At 40.9% G+C, this 24,386-nt stretch overlaps 1 protein-coding gene across 5 annotated transcripts in view; it reads left to right on the top strand.

Annotated features, from left to right (window-relative positions):
• LOC118279250 (lysine-specific demethylase 6A) overlaps nt 1-24,261 on the top strand; it is a 28,676-nt gene extending 4,415 nt beyond the window's left edge. The window contains exons 4-12 of one of the 5 annotated variants that reach the window (XM_050699100.1): nt 3,327-3,435; nt 17,736-18,043; nt 18,135-18,360; nt 18,453-18,710; nt 18,803-18,998; nt 19,234-19,293; nt 19,399-19,513; nt 21,139-21,286; nt 21,363-24,261. In XM_050699100.1, the coding sequence (XP_050555057.1) occupies nt 3,327-3,435; nt 17,736-18,043; nt 18,135-18,360; nt 18,453-18,710; nt 18,803-18,998; nt 19,234-19,293; nt 19,399-19,513; nt 21,139-21,286; nt 21,363-22,896 (2,954 nt within the window). In that variant the 3' untranslated portion in view covers nt 22,897-24,261. Of the gene's footprint in view, nt 1-3,326; nt 3,436-4,331; nt 4,627-17,735; nt 18,044-18,134; nt 18,361-18,452; nt 18,711-18,802; nt 18,999-19,233; nt 19,294-19,398; nt 19,514-21,135; nt 21,287-21,362 lie in introns of those variants that run through there. The other 4 variants (XM_050699099.1, XM_050699103.1, XM_050699102.1 and 1 more) reach the window with 4 other exon arrangements.
• Nucleotides 24,262-24,386: the final 125 nt, after the last annotated feature.

Genomic DNA, 24,386 nt, shown 5'->3' on the forward strand with positions numbered 1-24,386 from the left:
TTAGTAGTGTAAGTAAATAAAATGCCTACGTAATTATGGAGTATGTTTTTGATGTATTAAATTATTGTTATTGTAGTATGTTTTCTCATCATCGACGTATAAGTCACACACAAGACGTCTACTGTTGAACATCTCCACCATCAATCTCTCCTCTAATAACTTCCGAGATCTGTTTTAATGTGCTTATATCTTATTATTGTATTCATCTTGATTCTTCTAAGCCTTATCCTCACCTCGTGAATAGGCCTTCATTTCATCTCTTACGCGATCTTTATTATTTAAGTTCAATGAAAATCTTTTTACCATCCGTTATTCAAAACATTATTATAAACTATCCAATTTCCAAAATTTGTTCAGCTTCGAGACAACGTTGTTATTACCTTATTTGGATAACATTGTAATTATTTTTCCATTTGGCTACGCTCCAGTTGCGTAAATTCTCATTTTCTCATAATAGTAAATTAAATATAGCCATTGTACATATTTATTTAATGGACAAGGTCTGTGATGTTCTCAGAAATTCTTAAATCTATAGTCATTGTAATTGACTTTGATCGAATAATAAGTATTATGTATATTGTATAGGTACGATAATTATATTGTATGGACACTAACAGCGTTTTAAAACTGGTTACTAACACTATCATTAGAATGAACTCATCATCATCCGTGATCATGGCGCTTGCAACAGTGCCGAAATATCGGAAGCTCATAGACATAAATAAACTTGGAAAAAAAATCCGTCTCAAGTTCTAATGATAACAGCGTGTTTTCTTTAATAATAATCTTTAATCACGATTCACGACTGACATTTAAACATTTGTTTTGTGGATTAATTCTTGTATAAATAGCACTTAACCTTTTAATATTGTATTTTTCAATGATTTTCCTCATATTATTATCTCAGTGAAAATCCCAAGTTGCAAAATATGTTTTTCTGTAAATTGTGGAATTCACGTGATATATTTTCCCATGCCATAAATGGCTATCTGTATGTAAAGTAATTTATTTATATACCATTTCTGTCATAAAGTTGTTAAATACAGTAGAATCCGGTTATAACGACTACCAAGGGACGGGTGACATTACGTCGTACTAACCGGAAGTCGTATTAAACGAACAGAAAAAAGTTTTTTTTTATATAACAGATATTACAGTTAAATGCCCGTTTAGGTGATGAGCAGATAAAAAAAAACTCATTTTAATCAAAATAGTTATTTATTAATTATTCAAATTATGTAAGGATGTGTAATGTACATACATAATGTACCGCTTTCTTATATGGAAGTGTAAATCTATTCTAACAACTTTACATTTAATGCAAATGGTCTGTAATTTTTGTTTATTTCTGGTTTTATTCACGTTTTATCGCGTCACTTGGATTTACCTACAAATACGTACTGCCATAAAATAAACAGTCAATTTCCAATCAGAGGTGTCGCGCGGGGCGATAGTTGAGATAGCTAATCATTTATTTCATTATTTTCTATGAATTATTTGTAAACACGGCAACGCTCGTCGTTTTGTCGTTGTAACCGGACAATTATGTGTGAAATTCGGTCGTTAAAAGCGGTTGGTCGTTGTAAGCGGAGTCGTAATAAACGAATGTCTATTAATGCAAGTTTATACTAAAACCAAACAAATGCCTAAACTTTCGTCGCTAAAAACGGTTGGTCGCTATATGCGAAGTCGTACTAAAGGGACTACACTGTATTAATATTAATTATTTAAATCTACAGTAGGAATATGCGTCATACATACCTAGTAGGTTAATAATGACCGATAGTTTAACGTGGAACTGACTTCTATAAGGCCATTGTCCATTAATGTTGAATATTTTAACATTTAAATATTCACCATTAGTGGATATTAATCTAATCTCCCTGTACAGGATACTTGTGTCAAGATAGTTACTGTCAGCTCGTTCTAGTTCACGCGTCATTTTGTAGATGGCGTTGTCTGTATTATACTATTTAAATCAGCGTTAGCTCCTTTCCACCGTGTTTTATTTCCGAGTTATTAAACAAGTTGTATATTATAATTTCAATGTTAACTGTAGACATTTAATACTTGCATCAAACATACATTTTAGATAAGAAATATTCAGTTTACTTTCTTCTAAAGTACCTAATAAAAATACTCTGCAATATATGTTGATATAAATAAAATAAGTAAAAGCTGTACGTAAATTATTAACTTACTACATAGATACCTACTTCGTTGTTTTCTTACAAACATAAAACACACCTTTTCAATAATAATTGGCTGTCCATTAGATGATAGGAAATAGTTACCAGCTGCTCACTTTACAAACGTAAGTTATGTTTTGAAAAGGGCAGATGGGTTGCTTCAAGACGGTAAAATATACCCGGTATAAAATATCAATTGTGTTTTAAAGATCTGGCCGACGAACAATAAGGGGTGAAACCGGTTTCCGTGACATTGATTTTAAATTAGTCTGTAAATAAAATCGTGTATATAAATATGCATTTAATTCAATTACATAAAATTCGAATTAACTAATGTCTAATACATTACATACATTTACACAAATTAAACAATTACGTACGTTTTGACATTGGTTCAATTCTTTTTTTCTTTTGCGGAGTTTTTGTCTTAGTATTAGTGTTTATTTTCAATACTTCTTTTTCCGTCTTCATTTAGTTGACAATAGGTGTAAATGTATATGTCTATTTTGGGCTAAGCGTTCACCTCAATGGGTATTTTTATGGTGGGTCGAGCTTCAGCTAAACGCTGGGCTCGCTAAGCGCCTTATACACATACAGTTGTGCATTCACTTTCTTCTAGTAATTATTTTCTAAACACCCTTGTAATTACCTAATGACTGTCTTGTATCAGTTTAGATCGGCTGTACTGATAAACCCTACTTAATATTATAAATGCGAAAGTATCTCTGTATTTCTTTCGCTTCTAGTTTGACAATTTTTTAATGACAAGTTCAGTAAAATATAGAAATTACTGCTGAGTTTCATTATACTGATAATATAGATATACAGATATAATACAGATTATACTGATAATGAAACTCAGCAGTTTATCTAGTTATTTTTTTGTTATAATTTGACAATTCTTTTATACTAAAATCTGCCAATTTTATAGTATAATATCTATTAAAAAAAATCGACATTCGAATTATCTGTTAATTGAAAAATCAGCTCTGAATCTGAGTGAATTTGTGTATAAAATTATGAAATTTCATATTTAAAATTTTATGATATTTAAGCGAATTTAATGTTAGCTATTACTTACCTTCCTCCTGTAAGTTGTAAAAGAACTGGGTATTATGTTCCTTTTTATATTTGCAGCAATGTCAGCTTATCAAAAGTTCTATGCTCTGGAGCCTGACAACTGGAAGGACCCACTGTTCCTGTACGGATTGGGGCTATGCTATTACCACTACAATGCCTTTGAGTGGTAAGTTTTTCTATAAAACTTAAATTATATAGCTATGCAAAACAAAATATTGCGGGCATTGTTGCGTTGTTTTATTTCGTGCTATTGCATTTTTTTTGTACTGTATCTACCTCTTCAGGGCAACTGACGTTATTGATATGCGAGGAGTAGGCTTAGCAAATGAAAATAACTTTTCCATAAAAGTGAGACACTCGTCGCTGAAAGCAATGTAAATTATTCCTAAATATAAAGCTACGCTACAGTGTAATTTCCCCTTACAACAACTAGTCATGGCGGAAAGAATATAAATGATAATAATTTCGTTTCAGTTTCGTACTTATTTGTAAACCAAACAAAAGAAGTCTGACTGCCTCCTAACTTTTTTAAATCGAAAATAAAGTAGGTAAATGCCAACGGTATTTACCCAATGAATTAAATCGAAACAAACATAAACCGAATCCTAAACGTTCACGTCACGAGCTGCTGAAATAATTTTACAAAGATTTCAGTAGGTAGCCTACAATGTTTAATATTCTTCTTAAAAGCAATTCACGCCATTACAATGTATAAATAAACTTTTCCAAATGTGCGTCAATGGAACAAAATCTCGTTTAGACTAGAATAAAAATATGTATGTGTGTTATGTAAATAGGAATGTTAACGAGCTTTCCGTGTTTCGTTTCATCACATACCGGACGGACGTCGCTTCGGGAATATCAAACTTTTATAATACATAATTTCGGTCGGAGCAAAAGCACTGCAAGCTGGCTGTGGCCCGTGATGTAGAGACGTCGTGATTCGTGATTCACCGGACGTAGGACGAGCGCGCAAAGCGGCGGGGCGGGGAGCCGCGCTAGGGCCGGCGCGGGCCGCGCGGGGAGCTACGTGCGCGAGGGGCGCAGGGCGGCCGGCGTGGCGGCGCGCGGCGCGGGACGCGGGACGGTGCACGCTGCAGCGCGAGGTCGTCGCTCGCTCGCTCACGCCGCGGTCTGCCAGTCGGGAGCGGGATGCGGTGACGTAAACTGCATCGGCGCGGGCCGCGACACCGTAGTGTAGGACGGGACGAATCGTGTTCGTATGTACTGTGTGCGTGCTGAACAACCCTGTGTGACCGTGTGCTTGTGCTGTTCTCGCTGACGACGTCTCCGCTCTTCACTACGTGGGCCGCTGCGGCCGCACCGACCAGCAACGGATCCGAAGATCCCCGAAATGGTGAGTGCGGTCGAAGCTCCCAGCTCGCGGTTTGTTTACGTCGACCCTCGTGCCAGCTCTCTCTCTCTACCTGCCGCCCGTATCCCTGTGTCGCGTTCGCACGCGACTCTTTCTATTGTGTTTTGTTTCCGAAATGCAGACACCAACGTCGACGGCTCCGGACCAGGTCCCGTCGAGAAGTCTCGTTTTTGTTCGTTTCAATGGTTTTTGCATGTTTTTTGTAGTGTTTTCGCAGGTAGCTGTGCTATTCTTCTCATTCATCCGGGGATGCGTAGCGCAATATGGACATCGATAAGAAAGAAGGGTAAATAGTGTCAGGGGTGGGCAGTGCGTGTGTTTAAGGCTAGTAAATAATGAGTATGCTGCCGCGCTGCATAAAATGTAGGTCGGTGGAGTGTGGCCGCAACACTACCGCACGCGATGCCTTGCCTCACCTCACCCTACACCAGGCCATGCTAACCCATTGTGTACATTGCCAACCACTTATCAATCACTTGCATTGCGTATCTAATATCAGCTATCAATATTGTTTCAATGTATTCATCATATTACATTATACAAATACGGCCAGTATTGTATGGCTTAATAGTTTACTGACCTGTTAAACTTATTAACTTAAATGTGTAAGTACCCACTTATCTTATTGTTTCCCTAAACAGCCAAAAATGGCTTTAAACTTGAAACAATTTTCTTGACGTCATCATTAGAAATCTTACGGTACAAAAATTCTTGTGATGACATGAGTAAGCCTTCATTACTAAGTTATATAATATAAATGATTTGTGCCTGCTGGAAAATCTGTGAGTCATGACTTCATGACGAATGACTAGAATCCGTTGTCTGATAGCCATATCAGTAAATTCGCGCACTTTTGTCTTGCGTCATTGGTCATTGAACAGGTAGTGGCGACACACTTCGGATATTTAATGAGCCAACATAAGCCGGTATTTCAAATTTCCTATAGTTACACTGGAAAATCCAATCCTAAATTGTTCCGCTGTAAGAACTGAATAATTGTAACTACTTCCTCGTAGCGAGTCTGCTCATATTATCATAGGATAGCCATAACTTGGAAGTTCACGCGATAAAATTATTATTACGCTATTAAAACATACCTTTATAATAATCTCTGGTAATCCCAGAATGTTTAACCAGCCTTTAAATACATTTGTTAAATACCGGCGTTTACTTTTCATTTATAATTGAAAATGATTGCCATACAAAGCGAAATATCGCAGTATTTTATGTCGAAGATAACGCCAAAATATCGCAAGTTACGTTGGTATCTCTTATAATATCTAGTTACTATGTTTTTATCTCATTCATCAGCGGTATCGTAATAGTTATCACGAATCATATTGGCTATCAGTCGCGGACCGGTCTGCACATTATCTACGCAACGCCGCTAACCGCTTCCAGTAACGGTATTCCACTCTCTGGAGTCCTCCAGCGACTAGACTTGCTAGGCCCGTTTCGTAAACTTGTTCGTCGATATGCTCGCCTAGTCCTTTTTTGTAAATCTCCCGGAAGTGAGTTTTAAACAAGTTCAGCTTCGCAGATTTTGAGGCATCCAATGATCATTTTATATGGCCTAAGTCATTTACATATTTAAACAAGTATAATTTTCAAACTCGTTTCATCAAGTCTTATGTTACCTAGTATTGATTACATTAACAGTAGATACCATAGCTGTATTAAAGCATATTTTTTGTGTCTTCTTCAACAATTTAAAATGTTGAACCTGATCCTTTATGCCGAAAATGTTTGGAACCCGCAACCAAATAGTTACTAGGTTATTTTTAAGAACAGTTCGATTTGCTTGGTAATCCACGAGTTTATATGCCATAATCAAATTAAGTCTTATTTTTGTTTTGCCAAGGGCATATTGCTATTCATTTATTCTGGATAATTTGGAATATTTCAGTATGTAGTAGACTCGTGGCCGAGTTTCTGCGTATCGACCAAATACCACTTATAATATCAATAGTTACAATACTATAGCCATTGTAATTTAAGGCAAGTTAAATTCTTGGTATAGTATATTATTAGGTGGGTAGTATAATATTGAGTAAGTTATTTATCCCTGGTGGGTTGTTAAATAATTCATTGCATTATGTAACGATTGGAAGTCAGCTGCCACGGCTAGCGGCTGGCTCGTGGCTCGTGGCTAGGTAATGTCAGGTCGTTCAGTGTGGATGGTGATGTAGTAATGAATGCTATGTAATTGTTAGAGCAGCTTGCGGCGGCGCGTGCCGGGCAGGTGCCTGCCGGCTGCCACCACACCTGTCGCGACATCAGCTGCTCCTTCAGCTAGTTATTATATTGTTTAGCTACTTAACACGACGCGCGACTTGTGTCCCTCCTCACACAAAGAAACAATATCTTGCTCATTCCAACTCATCAAACTAATCATTACCTATCTCCGAACTGTCACGTTCTTTCATTTGTTTTACAATACTACCGCAATATACTTCAGTTTACACGTGTTGGACGTGGTTAACAACAGCTTGTGTACTTGAGCAGATAACGCCCAGTACAATGTTGTTTCAAGTACCTGCATAAGTGCATATAGAAATCCAATAATGTTGCAGCGTTGAGTTGAATTAGCAACATCACATGCAATGCCAGTCTCCGCGTAGCTTGGTTTGCTGATAATATTGTTAGGTTTTACTACACATTCGTAGTAAATAAACATAGTGTGCGTAGAAAGCGATAAAATTTCTCGACATGTTGGCCTGCTCGCTAGTTTGCGCAGTAATTGCATTCGGTAGTTAATTTCACCATTACCGGCAGTAATTCGCCGGCAGCGCATTCTGTATCCTGTGCTAGAGAGGAGTTCAACTAAAATGTATATAGGGTGTCCCTGAAGTCGACGTCCAACAGGCACCAGATGATCGGCTAGGTTCCAAAGTTGTTATCAGAAAAATATAAAAAAATCTAAGTCCTACAGTTTTTAAATTACAGTGACTTATGTGTTATCCACGAAAAAGTACACCCTGTGCCAGTCTTTTGACTCTTGTTGCTACAAATCTTTACTTTTTCGTCTGCAGTCTTCCTTAAATTATCCTGAATAGTGCTCCAGTAATATGGAATCATAAATTCTTAGCCAACTGCTTTAGATTGGAAAACATTGTTACTTTTAGAGGAACCAAATACTCTGAATAAAATTTTCACCTTACTTTAAGTGACTGTACTGAATAAATTATGTATGGCGCTAGTAGTGGCAAACTTCACCAAAGTTGGCGCATTTAATAAGGATTATAAAATGGTATAGCACTTTGCACATTATTTCTTAAATTCGACACAAAAAAAGATTTTTCAACGAAACTCCGTTTCGATGAATTTATTTGAACTTACTAAAAATTCTTCTAGTGAACTCAAATCATACGTTATAACCTCGTATGCACTAGACATCACTTTGCACGCTATTTGTTATCATCGTGTTGAAAATCAGCGAGGATCTCTTGTCAAACAACATTGTCTGTTTACCCGTGATTTCGCTTGCAGCATTCGTCGGCAATATTATCGCTAGACGAACTGGTGTTGTGCATCTCGAGCCATCGTACCCGGGCTTCGGCATTTTAGTTGAGCACTGGCCTTTTTGCGCCATGTTGATTATTTATTTTTTAAATTATTTTTTGCTTTACCTGCAATTCCTTGTAACGGTGCAAATAACTCTTTCTCGACAAACTAAAGAATATTTGATGCTTCATCCCGCATTTGATCACAAGGCATGAACACGTAACTTAATCGGAGGATTCACATATTTCTTTTTTTTTTTGATGGGAATATGACGAGTAATTGTGCGTAAGGGCTCATGTACACCATACCACTACCGCGTCGATATGCTGTGTACATGAATCTGCCGCGTCCGTTCCTTTTGATTTTACTACACATTTGACAATGTGTTAGATGCACTATGAACATCATATTGCAATCATTCAATATTATTTAGTGAAACATGATACACAACATCAGTTCCTCTAGTAAGTCTAGTAATATTGCCGACGAAAGCTGCAAGCGAAATCATGAGTAGACAGACAATGTTGTTTGACAAGAGATCCTCGCTGATTGTCAACATGATGATAACAAATCGCGTGCAAAGTGTTGTCTAGTGCATACGGTTGTAACGTATGATATGAGTACACTAGAAGAATTTTTAGTAAGTTCAAATAAATTCATCGAAACGGAGTTTCGTTGAAAAATCTTTTTTTGTGTCGAATTTAAGAAATAATGTGCAAAGTGCTATACCATTTTATAATCCTTATTAAATGCGCCAACTTTGGTGAAATTTGCCACTACTAGCGCCATACATAATTTATTCAGTACAGCCACTTAAAGTAAGGTGAAAATTTTATTCAGAGTATTTGGTTCCTCTAAAACTAACAATGTTTTCCAATCTAAAGCAGTTGGCTAAGAATTTATGATTCCATATTACTGGAGCACTATTCAGGATAATGTAAGGAAGACTGCAGACGAAAAAATAAAGATTTGTAGCAACAAGAGTCAAAAGACTGGCACAGGGTGTACTTTTTCGTGGATAACACATAAGTCACTGTAATTTAAAAACTGTAGGACTTAGATTTTTTTTTATATTTTTCTGATAACAGTTGGAACCTTGCTGATCATCTAGTGCCCGTTGGACGTCGATTTCAGGGACACCCTGTATAGTTTGTAAGTGAGCTAGGTAAACAGTCCGTATGTGCGACTTACGTATAAATAGGATATAGCAAAGAGGAAGTCTTATTAGGGCCAGTTGTACGTATACTATACAGCAGTGGGCAACCGCGCCATCGTGTTGTTCGAATGTATGATGAATATTGAGGTCTTTCAATCACGTGTTGTTGTTGATGAATATCTATTCAGTACCCACTGTACTAAAGTACGTAAATACCTATCTAATGCGTTATTAACAGTCGGTCTAGGATAACCGATAATATTTACCAACCTAATCGCACCTCAGTTGCCATAAACAAAATAATTTAATGTATTGGTATAAATAAAACATAGCAGGTGAACTGAAGGTTTTGTGAAATCAATTCGATATTTTATAATAATCTGAATCAACAATTTTATTTTTAGATGCCGAACACCCATGTACTTTGTGACCATTTAATTATATCTGATCAAAAACGCACGTCCATTTATGTACATCATCCACGTGAAAATATTACGTCAAAACGACTGTATTATTATTTTGTTTGATGTGGGAGTCATCGTGATCTGTTGAATGCCGCCTAGCAACAACTTTGAGTGGTGAAACCGGAATTTGACAGCGATTCTCATGCTTGCTTGTGATATTATGTGAAGTTACTGCCAAAGAATATAGCGGTATATGTATAGTTTTATCTATGTAAATTAGCTTGCAACAGGACTAACTAGTATTAGGTTCGCAGTAGAGAACGCGAACGCGGTCTCCGACCCTAGGCTAGGAGTGCATCTAAGCAGTTTTAGAGATGTGCGGGCGGGGCGCAGGCTCTCGCCCTTCGTCCCGCACCGTGCGCCGCGTCACGTACGCACGGGCCCTTTCACGCACAGGGAGGGTAGAACTTGCGAGGGGCCGCGCGCGCACCGACATCGACAAGCTGACTATCGAGTCGCCGAAAACCGTATGCATTATTAGCTCGCCCCCTTCACCCATTCCTATTCGGGCCCTATCGTCTGTCCGCTCGAACCGATTTAGGAATATAGCGCCACGACACCCTGCCCTCTCATACCTCTTACCCCTGCGTTGCGGTGGGAACGACTTTTCGATTTGTGTAAGACGGTCGTACTGTACCGTACGCCCTTTGCCCGTGACGTAACAATTACGTCTATATTTTTTGTAATCTAGGTCACGGCTCGGAGTTAAGAGCAGGGTGAATGTAGAGATGTCGGCGCGCGGTCGTCGACACTAACGGATCGCTATTTATACCTGGTGCGTAGTGCACCGGAACTCGCTCGCTGCACTCGCTGCATCCGCGCCGTCCGCGGCACCCGCCTCCGCTCTGTCAATGACCCCGTCACTACGACGTTTTTTCCCCAAATCTCACTGGCCCAACTAAATGTTACGTACTTGCACGAACCGAGCTCGTAAATCATGTCAGCTAGATATCCAAACGTTTATAACTAATTCTCTAACAATAATAAGTCTTAGAACCCGTAGGGCGACTGTTGCGAAAGGCTCTTTAGCAAGCGGGTGCCCTTCGGCTTTGTTTGAGTTACGTAAGTTTGTAGACCCGCCCACATCTGTAGGGCAACCACCCACGCAGGGCATGAACTGTGTCAAGCAGACTGTCCTAGTTTCCTAGTATACTACGATTTTTGTTTACGTTTTGAGAAACTAGAAAAAAATACCCCTGGGTTCGATGATTTTTACATAAAGCTTACCTTTCTCCTCTGAGCCAAATCTGAATTTAATTTTATAAAATTCATGCCAAAATCAAATAGTTATCTATAAATTCATATACACCATTTTCCTGTTAGATGTGACTCACAAAAAATATTGTATTAATTAAGTACATCACTGTTCGTAGAAATTGTTAAGGATATATCAATCGATACTCAACTAATTATTCCTGCTTATTTAATTCTAATTTCCGACATTATTATTTGTAATAATTTAGTAAAGCGATATAATAATTGCTGGAAACGTGGAGTCGAGCACCGTTGCTAGGTCCGTGCAAATTCGCAATCTCCGCGAGCGATGTCCGCGGTGGAATTTCCGCGAAAAAAGCCATACGTCACATCACAGCACGTCACGGTAGCGGGCGGGCCGCGCGTAACGTCACGCCAAGCAAGGCCGCGGCTGAGTAAGCATCGCTGTAACTTTTTGTTTACACCAACACTGACTAATATGGCCGTGTGATGTAATGTCACATACTCACATATTAATATCACATTCAGAAAAATATTGCCCTATATTATTATGTTAAGTAAACTCAATGATTTTACAATTTTTGAACGTTTTCAAAAACGATGATTGTCAGAAATTTATTCTAAAGACGTACTTAACGTTGAACAGTAAAATTCGTGGTAATTCACAATATTGGTAGTTTTCCTAGTAATTGGACGGTCGGGTACTAAATATGTTGATCACGTAGATGATGATTCCCGTGAAGTAACGTGCGTTACGTAAATTACTTGCGTAGTTTCTTCACACTCGGTATATTGTGGACAGATAACAAAACTATTGTGGACTCTACTTATTAGCGTCAGTAACGATTGTTATTGTACATAATATCGTTTCAAATGTATGTTTTTTACCCGATTTACATGCATTGTTACGTTCAGTGTGATGTTTCTATGTCCTGTTTCCAGTTTATATATAGCAAATGATATCCGTATTAAAATGCACATCATTTTCAAATTAATATCGGTGGTTAAAACAGTAACATAATCAAGTAGCATGATGCCTAATTCTATTTTAATTTCATCATCTTATTCCGAACAATATTGGAAGTCATTTGAAATATCTATTTTACATTATTTAATCACTATTATTTTCCACTTGGGTCTTAGTTTCATACTGTTTTGCATAATACGGCCGTGGAATGGATTTTACTGCAATTAAATCGTATAATAAATTTAGCTTTGCATTGTCGTAGTCGATTACAACTTGGAAATCCACAAATGATATCATGCTAATACAACCTTGAGGTCTTATGTGGAAAAGGTCTTACTGCATAGGCGATACGAGTATTACTTATCTGTGTGTTGTATGTCCTACATAGTTATACATCTTCTGGAAATAACAAACTACGCTCACGCACATACGAGCACGCATAATTATGTAGCAAGCGAGCTCTTCTCACGGATGTCGATCTGTACTTACATTTTAGCCGTCACTACGCACAATGGGCATTAGAATTAGAAAGCGAACGGTGACCGCAAAAAGGTAGCATTCGAAAGGGCTCGAAGCTCGCGAGATGTTACGTCACCATTGAACGATCACAAACCAATGTTCCCCCAGTGCCACACACAGCCAGCTAGGGAGGGCTCGCCATCTACTGCGTTCTTCGTGCGTGTTGCACCGATTGAACCGTGCGCGTATGTATGTGCTACTGCCCTCGCTTTTGTCCACACAACAACCTATGACGTCGGCTTAAACAGTTCTCAAAGGGTTCAACCCTTCTAAACGTAATGTTAGGGATGGGGCACATTTTTAATTCTGCTGCATGTAAATAAGTATTGTACTTGTTAGAACACTTGTGAACTGTGTGAATCGTATAGGGTAGTTATCAAGGGCACTCCGCTCTTGTAATGTAATAATAGTGCAAAATGTTCTGTTCTTTTTATGTAAGGGGAAGCTCCGCTTTGCATGTTGCTTTGTAAATGCGGATCGAATTCAGATTTTAAAATACAATTTCCGCCGTACATCTGCGCTTTATTTTGGAAGAATCATGGACTTTTCACTGTGCAGTCATAATTAATTAACTCATAATGTATATTAGTAATAAAAACAGCTGACGTAGATATTGATGGGTATTATTCAACATGTGCAATAAAATAAAACACACGGAGAGTTGAACAGTCGAGGAGAACCAGTTTATTAATGAAGTCGCATAATTTTGCTGAGCCACGAGTGCCACGACTATCTGATTTTTTTATGGACGTGCGGACAGAATATCAAGTATTCGAGTCGCATGTGAGTGTGACTAAGTGTCTCAGTGTGCAGCTGCGATGTCTGCTCACTTCCGCGTCCATATTTCTTTGTATCTATTTACGTGTGACATTTAATTACTCACACCTAACTATAATTTAACACAATCGTACCTTGCTGGAAATGTACGTAGAATTGTTGCAACATTATCCATGCCAGTCGAAGCGTTCGCATTCACAATGAGCCTGTTAAATATAATTAGTGGATATAACGGCACTCGTACAATTATGCGTGGAATTAATGCGTAGACCTGCACTGGGGATTAAAACGACTAATTTAAATAAGAATATCATTTGCAATATCGTATCGAGGTTCGTTCGTATCGTATGAGATTGCTGAGACGTGTACGTACTCGCTATAGTTATGGGTTGTGAAGAGCGTGCTCATAAGAATTTAAATGGCCAACATAATGTAATAATATTTTAGCCGCTGGCTTAGGTCTCAGTCTCAGGTACCGTAAGCGTAGCCTCCAACTGCCGTCTTCACAACTACCTTGTGTTGTATAGAATAACAGGAATTATCTTTATCTACACAATATTTCTTTACTGCGTTAGCATTGAAATCGATAATACGGCTTTTAATATTGTAGCTGTTATCAAGAACTAACCTTATTTCGTCATCCGGTGTTTGAACATGAAGTTATTTGAACCGTACCAGTACCGATCTGGTATTCGTATACATAAAAGATTCATAGGCGGTAGGCGGCTAGAATTCTCGGTAGTTGTAGTTATACACTTCAGAACTAATTTAGTTGAACAGAATTTCCGTGGTTGTTAATACAGATGGCCCACATTTTCATTTGACCTTAGAATAAAATAGAATTGGATATGAATTGCTTCAACTTTATGAGCACTCAATTTCAATTCTGTGTAGTGAATTGCGCCGTTACTGAAAATAGCCGGCACATATCTGAAATATCGCGTTCATGAGATCATTTGTGAGTAGGTAACCTACAGTATGTGTATAAGTGGTATCGAATGGGACGAAAGTGGGTCAAATAGCATGACGTCGGCGATAAACGAGCCCTCGTTCATTATCAATTATGTGCATGGAGGCACGTACGTTTCACAACGCGGCTAAACCTATGCCCTAAGATACGAACCTTGATAATATCAAAGCAGCGGCTACAATATAATTGAAACCGCAAAATAACGTGAACAGAACCAGGCTCTAGTATAAATGAATGTTGAGTGCCAACACCGGAGCGTCGTCCGTCAGCTGTAAGGTACGCAATCAAAATACCATTGTTTGCGAACTCTATTGAACGAAGCCAGTTCTCCAATCGACGGGGTGTGGCTCTGTAATGTGGCTAGCTATGTAATGTATAATTCATCAGGTGGCATCTGCCATGAAGGAAGTAATAAAGTCTTACGTGTGTTTGTAATACGTATAATGGACGCAGGACCTTCACTAGCTTGTTATATAGTGCACACAGTTGCAGTTTGTGTTGCACTCTGTTACCGTGGAGCCAAGGCCGTGATGCAATAAGTACAATCAGGTGAATTGTATGCGTTCATGTTGAATGCATCACATGATTGCATCACTGGTACTAAAATAGTAAAACTATTGATAGGCACCTACTATACGTATGGTACAACTATTCGTAGCCAAATATCGTCCACGTGGTATGTGCTTCTTCATTGATAACTCGGTCCAATTGTTTTAACCGTATGTCTATCTGTTTGTTGATACATTCATATGACAAACACTAAATTCTTTTAATTCGTCGCCTGACCTCGTTTTGTCTTAGTCACTTTAATTACGTAAATGTTGATTTCCGGTAGTAATCAGGAGCACAAGTGTATGACTTTGACCTTATTTCTCAGCACCACGTGAGCTCTATTGAATCTTGAGCATCCCTCGGTAAATAGGTTTATTATTGTGCGTATGTTCCCCGAGGTCGGGTGTTCCGTGGGAAAGTATTGCGAGTTCATTATGTGCAGCCGGATCACGTGTCGCGGCCGCGACGCACCTAGCGACTGCTTACTTCAGTTATGTAAAGTGAGTGCTATGACGACCGACGAATGAACTCTATAAATAGCGGTCGATCCGTCCTTGAGCCGCCGCGACTGTGCAGAACTAGGTCAAGCCGAGCTGCCTCATGCCAGTGTCCTCTCCCCGCGCCCACCAGCACACCCGCCTCAGCACCGCTCGTTGTTCACTGCGACGAGTGCTTCGCTAAACACCTCGAACACTGCACACATTCCAAGCTTCCTGGTTACTTTCTGTTAGTCTTGCTGTGCCGCAGAAATAACTCCCGAGCTTCATCAAACGATACATTCATCGTTTGAAGCTGTATCTTACTTTAAAAATCTGTATTGGGCTACCTATAATAACTCCATTCAGACTATCATTCAGCAATTCAAGAAATTCGTTTAAATTGGTGCAAGTATTTCGTTTGTATACGTAGGGCTGTATACAATGCCCTTACCTGAGTGAACTGATAATGGCCAAGGTTGGGCGCGGGCAGGTAGCGAACCGGATTATAATCGATCCAGTCGTTTACTCGGGATATTTATTTATCCATACCATCATGTGGTACATGTATTATTGTATAAAGTAAACAGATGTTCAGACGAGAAATCTACAAGAAAGTTATAAAAAGCGTGGATTTATTCGACTAGTCACGGTTTTTTTAATCAAACTGGATAGCGAACAAGCGGATGGTTTGTAAAATGAACGCGCGTTGTAAAAACGTGATGTTAAATGACACTATGTCAGTGAGTACTCGGGGCATATCGGCATTTCGTAGCTTCGTACTTGTACAAACACTAAATACACACTAGTATATTTTGATCAATATTGTTATCGTGACAGTCGTATACATGTCGTATTATCGCACCGCGTGGGTGGGTGTGAAGTAGTGAACCATAAACCTACTCAGTGATATCGTACAAAGACCAAAGTGTTATCTTTGTATAGGGGCACATTGGGCACTCGCTGCCCTATTATACAATTCCTTATCGTACTACCTACATACATAGACACCAAATACACAAAATACTACAGTGAAATTTTTATACTAACGTAATTCATTGTTAAAATGTAAATGGTCTTCATTAGCATTTTTATCATATCCGTCAACGAAACTAATCCTATCAAGGTCACGGCATGATGTAATAATTGTTAATTTGAAGTTTATTACGTATGTATAAGTCTGAAAATCATTTACTAATTACGCAAGTAATTAGTTTATTATTTAATTTTTATTATACAGGTTTAAATTACTTTTTTCGTGAAGTTCCACTGATATTCAGCTGGTAAAGATGGAATGGTGTGTCGCGTGATAACAGGCAATCATAGTTCAATTGTAAGAACAATGGGTGTGAATAAGAAGTTATGTGGAATATAATATTATTATATTATGTATGTCGAGCATCGCTGGCGGCAACACGGCCGGTGAAAGCTCTCTATGGCCCGTCACAGTGATGTATATGTGTGCGTGCGTATAATCGTCACTTAATTTTAGTTGTGGGCTTCGGGGTGAACTCGGCGCAGCACCTGTCTCGCTCCTTTGTTTCGGCTCCCAAATGTCAGCGGAGGTCATCTAAATACAGGCGGTATAGGCATCGGATTCGGACGACGATCGCTGTCTAGACGTTGTGTTGCATCGTCCGATCGATTGCACGACCGAGCCTCAGACGGTCATCGACCCCGCGGGCGCATCGGTGACGTTACGCTCCGGTGATGCGCTCCTCAATAACCTTACGGATATTATGCTTCAATTCCGTATTTTATTTCTTACGCACCGTCATGTCTTCGCCCTCTCTTCATAGTGAATTCTTAGAAACTAATTACACGCATTTTTACTCTTTAAAATTTGTACGTACCTACCTCTTATATTTAAGTACTTAGCACAAGTAGGCAGGTAAGTAAGTAGATATTTTCTACTTAAAAACGACGTTTTTTATGATTTAATTGAAGCCATAACACGATACGAATCCAAAAAAATATTAGAATAGGTAGTCTGAAGTTCCGAACTGGATGAATATCTATACAGGTAGTGCTATTTTGAACGGAACGAAAGAGTAAAGTAAAAACTCCGGTATTGTTGTCCATCCGTTCGCTTCAGAACATTTCCAAACAAGTAGTACCTTTTGATGATTTATTTTACAAAAAAGAAGAATTATTCGAAGATCACATTACTTTCTGTTTTGGCATCGTATGTAAGTACGCGCTGTTGTTATGATAACTGTACTCATTCTTTATACTATTTATTTACAATTCGTCTGACCTTGTCCGCCAGTCAAGTTCAGGCTGTAACTTTGACATTGTTTTCTAGTCGGTCGTTCGGTACAGCACAAAGTCCTTTGTAAGGCTTTTTAAATGTAAACTATTCAGTTTATTGCCTGCAATCTTTTGTCTCTTATGTTGACTTGTTTGCGCAACAATAGCCCGCAATAAATTTCTTGTTCCCTTCATAATATTGGAGGCGAGGGTATGCCGATACTTAATATTTTAATGGCAGGGCTACAAAGGCGTTGCAAATGGCACTGTACGTGTCGCCGGGGTTCACCCGCGCGGCAGACGCGCACCTGCGGCTGGCGCTCATGTTCAAGGCGCGCCGCCACTGGACCATCGCCGCCGTCCACTTCAGGCGCGCCCGCCTCGCACCACACCAGGATGCCACCTTCACCCGGCTCGAGCTCAGCTTCCACGCCGCGCATCTGCTTGAAGCGAGAGGTCTGAGGAAAGCAGCCAGAGATGCATATGAAAGGCTGCTAAAGGAACCTCAGTTGTCCTCCACTTTAAAAGCCGATGTTTGCAGACAGCTAGGTGAGTGGAGACCTCGATGTTATTGCCTTTTCTAAATTTAGAAGCAATTATCAATTGGTCGTTACCACTAACGTTGTGAATATCTGCGTAGGATGGCTCTACCACCGCTGTGTGTCACTGGGTGAGCCGGCAGCTCGCGCGCGGGCTGCCATCTGGTGCCTGCAGCGAGCCGTGGCTGCCGAGCCCGAGTCAGGGGCGGGACTCTATCTACTCGGACGGTGCTTCGCAGCACAAGGAAAAGTACACGATGCCTTCATTGCGTACAGGAATTCTGTGGAAAAGTCCGAAGGAAATGCTGACACATGGTGTTCTATAGGGTAAGAAGCGTTTTCAGTCGTAATTGTGTTATACTTTTAATGGAAATAGTAGTCTTGTTACATTTACATTTGTCGCTATTTCTCTTCTGCAGCGTTTTGTATCAGCAACAGAACCAGCCCATGGACGCCTTGCAAGCATACATCTGCGCGGTGCAACTAGATAAGGGTCACTCTGCGGCGTGGACTAACTTGGGCAGTTTGTACGAAAGCTGCCAAATGCCAAGAGACGCATTCGCGTGTTATACAAACGGCGGGGCAGCTGCAACTGCATCGCATTCCGCTTTACGGCAAAGGCTCGCTTTCCTGAGAGCACACTTGGCACATGCCCCAATGCCTTCTGTTACGGGAAAGTAAGTTGTGCAGTTTATATTATTAGCACGTACAATATAACACGCGTTTATGTGCAAGAGATTTCTGATCTGATGACATGTATATTCCGCAGACGACGCCAACTCCCGTCAATCGAGGAAGCTTGGAACCTGCCAATATCCGCGGAAATGTCTTCCCGTGCGCCTAAGTCAGCCCCCCCGCCATACCCAGGGAAGAGACCCGAGGAGCCCCCGCCACTCACACAACACCAGTTGCAGACTCTACAGTTCTTACAGAAGAACTCCAACAATTTGTCACCTCAGCAACAAGTACTAATCTATTTATCTAGTGTAAAACCATAACTTTTGACTCCCAACAAGTTGATCAACAATAGGACTGTCCAGATTGCAACCAATCATTTTAAGAATTTGATTTCGTAATACTATAACAGTGTTAAGTAGTGAGAGACAAAGTAGACTAACTAGTTTGTGTTCGTTGTCTTATTAAATAGCTTGTACTAGTGTTGCTTTATCGAGATTGCAGTAATGTAATATTGTTTTGCAGGCTTTGATGCAGCAGTTACTGACGCAGTATCGACAAGCGCAGGCGGCGCGAGCGCGTGCGGTTTGTACTAACTTTGTTTCCCCTTATAACGGCGGCAGGTTTTAGCATAATGTGTAGGGTTGCAAGACGTCTTGATCGTGGTGTTAATCTCTTATTGTTTTACAGGTGACGAAAAGCGAAGGTAGCGCCACCGGCGGCGACAACGCTGAGTCGCTCGCCGAAGATCTGTTGAAGAGGTTCTCAGATACTCAACCCGAAGTAAAGAAGGAGCCTATCAGTGGTAAGTTTACACTGCTATTCTGTTATATTGATTATGTTGAGCTGATACGAAAATTATATAAAAAGTCCTTGTTCACATAATAATGATATCCGAAATAAGTTACGCATTTTGTGTTTCAATCGTTAAAAACTTGTACAGATTACAGTCGTGAGTGTTTAAAAATGACAAAAGTTGGATAGCTCAGCAAAAAGTGGCCAAGCGTTTGTAGGACAAGATAAATTCCAACGAAAATTCTTTGTATCTCAGCCGAGAACGGTTTTATTCGTTTTGTTCAGACGAACTCGTGTAAATCCGTCTACACAGTAACATAAGTATTTTAAAATTTTCTCTTCAAAGATTAAACACAAACGATAAAAAGTCGGTGAAGAAATTTTAAAATTTTATATCATAGATATTTTATGCATAGATTATAATATACCTACCTATAGCTAGTAAAATATTAACTAACCAAATAGATATTGTTATACAATTAACCCACGTAGAATATTGATACAATTTATGTTTATTAAGTAAACAAAACTTAAATCACTAAAATATAAACTCCCACAAGATTTCGCAACCTGCTTCACCTCGTGTCCTGACTACTACCTGCCTAGCTTGGACAAAAAACGTTCGGATTCACGATCCACATCTGTTAGCCCGCAATTTCCCTTAAGCTCTGTTAAAGCTACCATTATACCATATCCTTAAGCTATTACGCGAGAATATCGGAATAATGCGGTCCTTATGTTCCACTGACAAAGCCGCGCAAAACTTCGCGATCCACAAAAGCCTAAGGTCGTCTTTAAGAATGATTGAGCTCTTTTGTTATCCCGCTAAAATTTCTATGCTTTTAAATAGAATGCATTACTGCTCGTTTTATTTAGAAATATAAGATTTCTGCCAGTAGATGGATTATTATTTTTATTAAATCTCGGTACCTTTATCATGCTTGACGTTCGCTTATTATTGATAGCTGGAGTTTTATGAAGCATTTTGCATACCTTACGTAGATAAATCATGTCAATCCGTTATTATTTGTTAGTGCACCTCACAGAAGTCTTACTATCCTTGATTTTACATGTATTAAACACTCCTCAAAGAAAAATAAATTACTTGTACAATTGAATGACACGTTTATTTTTTTCATAACTTTTTTTGTTAATTGTCAATGTCATTACGAGTTTTAACAGATTTGTGGTTTCACACGTTCTTGCATTATTATTATTAAAATGAAATTACGAAACCATTACATTAATATGAAATATAATAAAGTTAATAAACAAAGTCAGTATCAATTTATGTATTTATATAACGCGGTGATTTCCCGACGTTTCTGAATTTCGAGATCAGATAAGCGATAACTATTTTTGTGCATGCCTATCGGTGAGAGTCTTTATTTCCAAGGGATTCCATTTATCGTGCCGGCCTTGATATATTCTGCCAGGTCGTTTCAACGATAGGACTAACAATTTTACGTTTTTAATTTAATCATTCATCAAGTGCGGATTTAACGATACGACATTAAACGACTTCAATCCGAATTATGAGTTTAATGTTACGTAACCAAGTTAAATTAACTTTCTAGTGCACACAATAGTCTTAGTTTCCTCCAAATAGTGAATTGGTAATATTTTTTTCAGCAGATAGCTCCAGTAATGCAGGCAGTAGTGGTGAAACTGTTCTCGGCGGGCGGCAGCCTGTTGTGAAGCTGGAGCCCCTTAAGACGGATCCGCTGAAGCCGGTCTCCTTCCATATCGGCATGAACTCGAAGCAGATTTTAGAATCTTGCAAGTGAGTATTTTATCTTTTTTTATCTTTAGAGAGCATTTTACCTTTGCACTTTACTAACGTCTACTTACTATTTCAGGGAGAACGCTGGCCCTCCTACGGCGTGGTCAGTACTAGGCGACGGGTGCGGGCCGCCGGAGCCCCCTCCGGTACCACCACCGCGCCTGTCCCCTGAACAGTTGGCGCCACCAGCGCCTTTCGTTTACGTGGAGTCCAAGCGAGATGCATTCTCGCCACAGCTGCAAGACTTCTGTCTAAAGCACCCTATCGCTGTTGTTCGAGGCCTCACTGCGGCGCTGAAGCTTGACCTCGGGCTGTTCTCCACCAAGACTCTAGTGGAGGCGTGGCCCGACCATGCAGTGGAAGTGCGCACGCAACTCATGCAGTCGGCCGACGAGAACTGGGACCCCACCGGGCGGCGCCGCGTGTGGGCCTGCGCCTCGCACCGCTCGCACACCACCGTGCGCAAGTACGCGCAGTACCAGGCCGGCTCCTTCCAGGAGTCGCTGCGCGAGGAGCGCGAGCGGGGCGGCGCCAACACCGCCACCGGGGGCGGCGCGCTGTCCGACTCCGACGGCCGCGAGTCCGGCTCGGGGCCGGTCAAACGTCGCCGAGCTGCACGAATGCTGCGCTTTGGGACCAACGTAGATCTTTCAGACGAGCGAAAGTGGCGTCCTCAACTCACCGAGCTACAGAAGTTGCCAGCGTTCGCACGTGTCGCATCAGCTGCCAATATGCTATCACACGTAGGGCACGTTATTCTGGGCATGAACACGGTCCAGTTGTACATGAAAGTACCGGGCAGTCGCACACCCGGTCATCAAGAGAACAACAACTTCTGTTCGATCAACATTAACATCGGACCTGGCGATTGCGAGTGGTTCGGTGTACCCGATGCGTATTGGGGTGGAGTGCGCGACCTGTGCGAGAGGCATGGCTTGTCGTACTTACACGGGTCATGGTGGCCCGATCCTGAGGAGCTACGCGCGCACGGAGTGCCCGTGTATCGGTTCACGCAGCGGCCGGGAGACTTGGTGTGGGTCAACGCGGGGTGCGTGCACTGGGTGCAGGCCACCGGCTGGTGCAACAACATCGCGTGGAACGTCGGCCCGCTCACCGCGCGCCAGTACTCGCTGGCGCTGGAGCGGTACGAGTGGAACAAGGTGCAGAACTTCAAGTCCATCGTGCCCATGGTGCACCTGACGTGGAACCTGGCGCGCAACATCCGCGTGTCGGACCCGCGCCTGCACCGCGCCATGCGCACGTGCCTGCTGCAGACGATGCGCGCCGCGGCCGGCACGCTGGCGGCCGTGCGCGCGCGCAACGTGCCCGTGCGCTTCCACGGGCGCGCGCGCGGCGAGGCCAGCCACTACTGCGGCGCGTGCGAGCGCGAGGTGTGGCACGCGCTGCTGGTGCGCGAGCACGAGCGGCGCCACGTGGTGCACTGCCTGGCGTGCGCGCGGCGCGCGGCGCCCAGCCTGGCCGGCTTCCTGTGCCTGGAGGAGCACCACATGGACGAGCTGGCGCAGGTGTACGACGCGTTCACGCTGCACCGGCCGGCGCCGGCGGCGGCGCACGCGGCGGCCGGCGTGCCGGTGGCGGTGCCGGACTGAGCGCGCCGGGCCGCGCGCGGTCTATGCTCGGGACTGCAGGCGGCGCGCCCCGCGAGGCGGCCGAGCCGGGAGACGACGGCGTACCTGTATTTATTTCGTGTGCGAGTGTATGATAGTTTCGGTTTATGACCAGGTATTTTTATATATCGACGTTTAGTTTCCGTGCGTCCGAGGTCGATGTAAACGAAGATTATCGCGAGCCAGTCTTGTACTCGATCGGCACTTCACATTTTAGACAGTATTAGATGCTAGCTAATTCCGACGATTATATAGGTAATTTTTGACGACGCACGAAGGTGTCATTGTTGACCAAGTTATAATAAATTGTAACAGATGCACGTGATCTATTTTTACTACGATGCGCCTGAATCTAAAATTGTTGTATGATGATAACTTGATGAAATATTTTTGGTGATAAATGTAATTTTGTAATACGGAATCTTATACAGTTTACACGCTCCTCGATCACTTTTGTAATTGTGCGAGATATTTGATATATGAAGTCAATTGTATCGGCGACGACTAGCCGATGTAGTAGAACGTACGTATAATGTTATCGGCGGCTGGGGCGGCCTCGACTCGTACCAAGATAACGTAGAGTAGCGACTAGAGTGCTAGCTAGGAATGCAAAGTGCGCAGGAACAGAAGGCCGCCCGCGAAGGTGTCAAGTGCTCACGTGTTCACCATCGTATATAAATGTCTTATTTTTGTATAGAAGCGTATTTATTTATTTTTATCGTACAGTGACCTTAGTTTGATTTTTTAGACAGTCTTAGCAAATAGTAGAATTAAGTATAACTGCACGTAAGGAGACCCTACGTTTTAGTAGGGTCTGGAGAATAGTGCTGCGATGTCCCAAAGAATGTTATAATGTACTTGAGTAGGCAAATGGAAATTGAATGATCAATTTATTGATATTATCGTCGACATTTCTTGAATATATCTGACATATTTGGGATCTGACATTAAAACAAATATTTTATTTTAGCAAGTTGACTTTATTATTTCATGAAATTGGACTGTATTAAATTAAGCATAATTAAAATGTTGTTTCTTGGATTGATGTAAATTAGGATGGATTAGGCATGTAAGCTCGGGTTGGCAGTATAGCAGGACAGCTCGCGTCTGACACTTGCCTGTTTGTTGTTTATCTTGAAGTTTTATTGATGTTTTAGTGGCGTTTCATGTTGATGATTAATTTTTAAGTGTCAGAAGCGAGTACGGTGTAGAGAATATGGAAGTGTTGGTCGGATTATGTATAGCGATGCCGAAATATTTATAAGTAATAATAATAACATCACTGCCATGTATGACCTTACTGTTTATACTGTAAATTACATTTTTAATAAAGAAATTTAAGTAAGACTCTTTGTGTTTACTTTCTTCATAAACTAAAACTGTATCCCCAACCGCTATTGATTTCTTGGCAGTACATTGCGCCGTAACAGTTAAAACTGTTGAAGAATAAATAGGCTCAGTCCAGGCCAAGA

This window comes from Spodoptera frugiperda, chromosome 15, assembly GCF_023101765.2.
Source record: "Spodoptera frugiperda isolate SF20-4 chromosome 15, AGI-APGP_CSIRO_Sfru_2.0, whole genome shotgun sequence".
NCBI lineage: Eukaryota > Metazoa > Arthropoda > Insecta > Lepidoptera > Noctuidae > Spodoptera > Spodoptera frugiperda.